This window comes from Saccoglossus kowalevskii, chromosome 9, assembly GCF_978046115.1.
Source record: "Saccoglossus kowalevskii chromosome 9, keSacKowa6.1, whole genome shotgun sequence".
In the NCBI taxonomy this organism is placed as follows: Eukaryota; Metazoa; Hemichordata; class Enteropneusta; family Harrimaniidae; genus Saccoglossus; species Saccoglossus kowalevskii.
In genome coordinates, this window is record NC_140649.1 from 25,116,923 (window position 1) to 25,123,235 (window position 6,313).

Genomic DNA, 6,313 nt, shown 5'->3' on the forward strand with positions numbered 1-6,313 from the left:
GTACAATTCTTAGAAGTAATGTCCAGGATTATAATGCCATGAACAAACATGTTATAAATTGTAGAAGTTTATAGAAAGGGTGAATAACGAGCATTATTGATGTGGCTTAGCCACTCATCATTTTGGAGAATTCCCATGATGCTCTGCTTCATTTGATGTGAATATTTTTTAATGTAGTATACTGTTAAATATTTTATTTTAGCTGGAATTAATTTCGCTGAATAGACATTTTGGGTGTTTTTGTACTGATTTTATTTTCACTGATTTTTGACGAGTGAATGTCTTATCTATGGTATTATATTACTAGACACTGTCTTTTCCATTCAGTAATTTGTAAAGGTAAAATCTGACCAGACATTGCACTCAAAAGCTGATGTACTCTGAATATAATCTTTTGTGGAGCTCCAACTACGGAGGTAGTTCAAAATGAGTTTCAAAGTCTACTGTTTTTGAAGAGCATGCTTACATAAATTAAAGGCATTTCATGATCAAAATAAGAGATATTTTAATGATTCAGTATACATTAAATTTAAATCATAACTTATAAAGTACACTTCTTACCAGTTAAATGAAAAAACTAGGGTTGTCACGAGTAGTAATAAATGTGGTCCCCTACAAATCAAAATATCTTTGCTACTGTCATCACTCCAAGTCATGCTGATGTGTGACCCATATTTACATACGCTTTCCAAAGTGAATGACCTTAAATCACATCATTTCATCACCAGAGGGCGCTTCAGAAAAGATTAAAATTAGTAATTTGAATATTTTATTACAATCGGGTAAATAAAGTTCACATGTTATATCAAAAAACACACTCATTGTTACAGAGATATATTTATTAAAAAGGAAATTTTATCTGTAAAAAGGCCTAGAGGGTTATACAGCATTTATTTTTGGCAATCATCTATTATAAAAATAAATATAAACTTGAAATTGGAAAAAGAGTTCACCAAAACTACTACAACCTGTGTTTGTTGCAAATACATTGTAGCTTGTCGATTTTTTCTAATAAATGTTAAGTGTCGAGACAGTAAGTATCACGCACGATATTTTTAGAAAAACGCAGTCAATATCCATTTCGGCGCATTAATTTTGTCAAAGCCGAATGCATGTATGCTTCTAAATAGGGTAAATAACAGAGGTAAGCTGTTGCTGTGTAATAGTTGCATTTGGTTGTCTAATATTTGATGATTTGGATTTGTACGAATTGTGGGAAATGTAAAATAAATGTTTACAGTTCATTGTTGCTTGTTTGCATACATGAAAGCCCCCCACCCACCACCCATGCGCGTAAATTCAGACCATCAAATATTTAACATAATAGTCTCTTCAATAAAGCTGTACGAATACTCTCTCAGACAGACAAATGTTCTCCGGCAGGTAAAACGGTTCAGTATGTATCATCTGAATGCCCGCTACTATATTCCTCTACACAAGTCCTATATATTAGGGCACACACAATGCTTTACACTTAGTTACCAGTGTCCTATGCTGTTGAGTTGGGCAGAAAAGCATTTTTCCCCGAATAGACTCATTAAAGTTTACGCGACAACGCCATCAACGTCGAACTCAGCCGATGCTTGAAAAATAGAAAGTCTTTATGTAAATGTGTTTTTTGTCTTGGTATATTATGCTGCACTCAAGTCAGTATAGAGTGAACAAATATTTGAAGATACGGTCTTATACTATACTAATATAACCCAGCCTATTTTAATTTTAGGGGATAAGAACGTTTTTACTTGTTAAAATTTTCGAAATTCATGCGCAGAAAATGTATTCGTTATTTAAAAAATATATATATAGTGGTGAGAACATCCCACGGAACACTCGCCTGCATGCTGCTTTTATCGCTCTCGACTGTTGAATTGTGGGTTTTATTTCGGAACAGATAGCACTACTTATTTCAAACTGTGAAAAATTACAATTTATAATTGCATATCTTCCTAAATGTTATTATGTTAAACACATTACCTCTCGATTAAAAAGGTTGCATTGCTCGTTGACCTTACATTTATGACCCCCCTAAAAAAGTAGAAAAAAAACGTGGAAACTTCCTGTGTAATATACATTAAAAAAAAGGAATATTGATGACGTCACCGGGATGACATCTCATTACCGTACGTGATAATGTATGCTAATGATATGTTATATTGTAGACCCCAGGCGGAACAATAGATTAGAATCCATTATTGTATTGAGGGATGTTCGTATAACAAAAACACCAGTAGTTTGAAAGGATCGACTTTGGCAGGTACTACTGTAACTTTCAGCGATACACAGATCCGAGATTATGGCGACCGTGAATTGGTGTAATCTCACGAGAGACAAACTTTCGCGACTTTCACGAGTCTTTGGAAAATTCTAGCAGTAAATATCCCACGACATGAAGTATCATAGCCTGATGAGGTCGCGTGATTTGCGCCCTCCGCGGAGCTCCAAACCGAACATTGTGAGGTATGATGCCGTTCGGTCGGAGAGGGCGCTACTCACGCCTACACGTCAGACGAAGAGTATCCGTGACAATCGCGAAATGTTGTCTTCACGTCTGCTATACAATTCTAGTATCGTGAAAAATTATAGCAGTGTAATCAAACAGTTTAGCTGGGGGTAACAACTTCACGAGGAATAAGCTGGAGGGCGTGTGGTGGAGTTTTATAATTAAGTTTTAACAGGAAACCAGCGCTTATTAGTGTTCCCATTTACGTGTTACAAATACGTGTCATCTTCGTCACTCTCGGTGTCAGCATCCACAACGACGCCCAGGTCATTCGTTTCAACTTGTTCAAAGCTAGGATTGTCTACTCCTTCATCGACTTCCGTTGTAACTATGGTAACCCCGACATTAGAATGCTCAAGAAGTAGCATGTCCTCGTTGCTGACCGGGGTTGCTTGTAACCCATCATCATCTACAATCTCCAACTTCCACTCCTCCCTTATTCCATCTTCTTGCTGCACAGTTGTAGTTGTTGTTGTCGTCGTCGTTACCACGGTTACTGTTTCAGCCTCCTCCGACGTCTGATGGAACGTAGACAGCGTGGTGTCCACTTGTTTCTCTTCCCATCGCGAGGGCGCTTCTTCTTCTTCTATCATGTCTTCGTGGAAGGATGTGCGGATGCCCTCCGCCGTCGCCTGGCAACTGAAATCTCGAGACGTCTGTGTTTTGATGGATCGTTTGGGTCGTTTTATAGGTGGTCGCCTTCGTCCAGGTTTGAACGCAACAACTGTCGGTCCCTCGGTGCTCTGGCCATGTTGGTCCAATTCTCGTCGGATTTCAACAAGCATGTCCTTTTTTATTTGAGTACCAACATCACACGACGTCATAGTCATTGCGTCTTTTCTCTCAGGTCGAGGTCGCCTAATAAAGGTTCCGTTGTGTTCCATGACGCGTCCCACCATTTTTAGATCATCTATCTCTTCCATCTCTGACAGAATTTCGGTTCTGGTGATTTGACAACAGAAGTCCTCTCTGTTGCCCGGCTGCTCTTTGTTTGTCGAACCATTTTTGACCACTTTGCCATTTTTACTCTTCTTGGTTTTACTTTTCGCCATGTTTAACCACGTGACCTATAAAATCAATGAAAAAATGACACAAAACAGTCAGCATCACATGATTGTGTGGTCAATTCCCATATTAGTTTTCACATATCTGCTTTTCAATATTGTGTACACGCCTCTCCCCTGGAGCATGAACACTAAGTGCATTGTTGCCACGTGTTTATGTATCCACGATGTCTTCACCCAAACAAGAGAAACCATATGTTCGAAATGTATACCCAACTGAACAACAAAAGAATGAAGCACTCAACACGGCATGTTTGCCAGTTCACGAACTTGGACTTCTAATTAAGGCAATGGTTTCAAGCGGGATACTCTGATTGGCTGGCCGCCGTTACCCGAAATCGATGCACTGATATAATTAATTAATTTATCTGTACGAGCAATACCTGGATATACCTGTGAACAATTTCACAAGAAGGTCATAGACATTCCTTAAGTAACGTCACCTGTAATGTTAATAGGGGTACATATTACATAAACACGGAGGTATGCCCCCTTTATTGTTAGCTACATCACCTAATTCATCGGACATATTTGCTATAAACCAGGCTATTATTTTTAATAAATGCCGGCTTAAGACATGTGATACAACCTGTTGAATTGGTTTTACACGTTTGTAGCGTGTAGGGTGTGTGAATGGGCATATACTTCCTATATTTTTACGGAGCCCACGGTCCAGACCAGTACTTTTGCTCCGGCCTGTGTCACAGTGTATACGTATCATGCAGCAACATACAACTACTCTTTACGCCGAGGGGTCACGAAAAAATGTAGCCCTGAGTACAGTCCTGTAGGTCGGCCTGATCATTCAGCGCCGAATGATCAGCGGAAGGAGGCCAACCTACAGGACTGTACTCAGGGCTAGAAAAATTGATACTCATGATTAGCTTGTCGACGTGGAAAGCAAGTGAAATATTTCGACAGGCATGTCCATTTGTTTTTTCATGTCCCCACGGTGTACGTGCAAGAATCGCTGCTTGGTTCGAGAACGTGCTACGATATCATCGATCACTATTGCGCCTTAAATAATCCCAGATAAGTGCCTTCGGACATGATAGGTACGTGACTTATCATAATTTTCCCCGACAGTACGCGGCTAGTATTTAATAAAATCTGGACCCCGCCTTGTACAGTTGTAGTAGTGTTGATTTATACTTTCTTTCCAAGGGAAGGCCACACCTTTTGGTTTTTCCATTTGTGACACGCAAAGAAGGAATGCTAACAATTCAGTATAGAAGGAATTCCTAGTTCATTATATTCCTTTGTTACACTACTTCGATTGGCGTTTACGACCGGCACATACAATCGTGTATAAGTGAAACGTTCGGAGGCCACAAACTCGCAATCACCTTTTCAAAACAACATAAATCCCCTTTACCACAGGCTCGTTTCTCGAGCAAGGGTAACAACTGGGCGAATTCAACCAGGGCGTATCCCGTTATGCTTGGGTTGGAAACACCAGTGAAAAATGCTCTCACTGTCCAACAACAATGACTCCAAACTACATCTGACTTACCAGTGTGGCGTAAAGTCTTCTTTAATAACGGACTATGGTGTCTGAGACGTCGTCTGCGCTAATCATAAAGTTTCCAAACAGCTACGAAATAAAAGTTAGCCCTTCAGTGACTTGTAGGTGGGAAAAGACGTCCGGTGTCAACAACCAACTCACATACACGTAAATGTATTCACTTTTTACTGCTGTCTATTGAGATGCAAATACTTGAAAACGACACTAATGCAAATTTACGCGCATGTATAGTGTTACCCCACCTTTCAAGGTTGACCCCATCTGCCTTGAAGCAGTCCTGCATTCCATGCCAGACACCTAATTCGTCCAATACAAAAGGTATACACATCTCAATGAAGCGATAGTAGTAAATATGGGTTGCCTAATGTGTATATATTGCGATACAACGCACGTTTTACCTGGTCTGTAAATATGGTAGTGTGGTGGCGTATGTACTCCTACATTTATAGCCAGCGTGTCGTCCTCAGCGACACATTTATTTTAACGTAGATTATAACGTAGATTATATAGTGCCGTAACTTCTCAATCGCCACCTTGGGGTCACCACCTCTGTTATAAGTTATTAGTCCTCATTTTCGCGATGAAAGCCACATATTCAGAAGTAGACCACTTGATTTTCTGGGGGTGGCCAGGAAGATTGAATGGCTACTTGTTTGCGATACTTGGCATAGCAATCGGTTTTTAGAAGGCTTTGTCTCCAACTTTTTTTTTTCAGCGCTTACAATTATTCTTTATTTTTAGTATTTACAATATTTGTTACAAATTACATTACAAATATTTGTTATATTATGGTTTTTATAAAAGGATAATTTATTTGCAAAATATATATCGAGATTCGATACTGATATTTGCTTTAACGGCTGAATTGACAGAATATAAAATATACGTTTCATATTACAAGAGAGATTTTGTTTAAGTATGGTTTAAACCACAGTCCCTTCACAAACCTATGAGAGTATGAAAATGCATCACAGCACTGTGAACGGAACTGGAAGGGGAGGGGTGTTTTGCAATGTTCCCATTGTACAGTTCATCTCTGTGTAATTCGTACATTTTACTTTTGTGTTTTGGGTGATTTGCCGGGGGGGTGCATTTTTTTTTTTTATTTCGCTGGAAAAATTTAGGATATCTTTTCCCGGGTAGAATAGAATAGAGTATGTAGTTATATTCCAAACTTCCACGCCAACCATTGCTCATCGTAATACTATTTTCAACTCACGGCCA

At 39.1% G+C, this 6,313-nt stretch overlaps 1 protein-coding gene across 1 annotated transcript; it reads right to left on the reverse strand.

Moving 5' to 3' along the window:
* Window positions 1-2,231: 2,231 nt before the first annotated feature.
* Window positions 2,232-5,243, reverse strand: LOC100378939 (uncharacterized). Its single transcript, XM_002741996.4, has 2 exons — window positions 5,078-5,243; window positions 2,232-3,567 (listed from the first exon to the last, which is right to left on the reverse strand). The coding sequence occupies exon 2, from the start codon at window positions 3,550-3,552 to the stop codon at window positions 2,710-2,712; it is 843 nt and encodes a 280-aa protein (XP_002742042.1). The 5' UTR covers window positions 3,553-3,567; window positions 5,078-5,243; the 3' UTR covers window positions 2,232-2,709.
* Window positions 5,244-6,313: the final 1,070 nt, after the last annotated feature.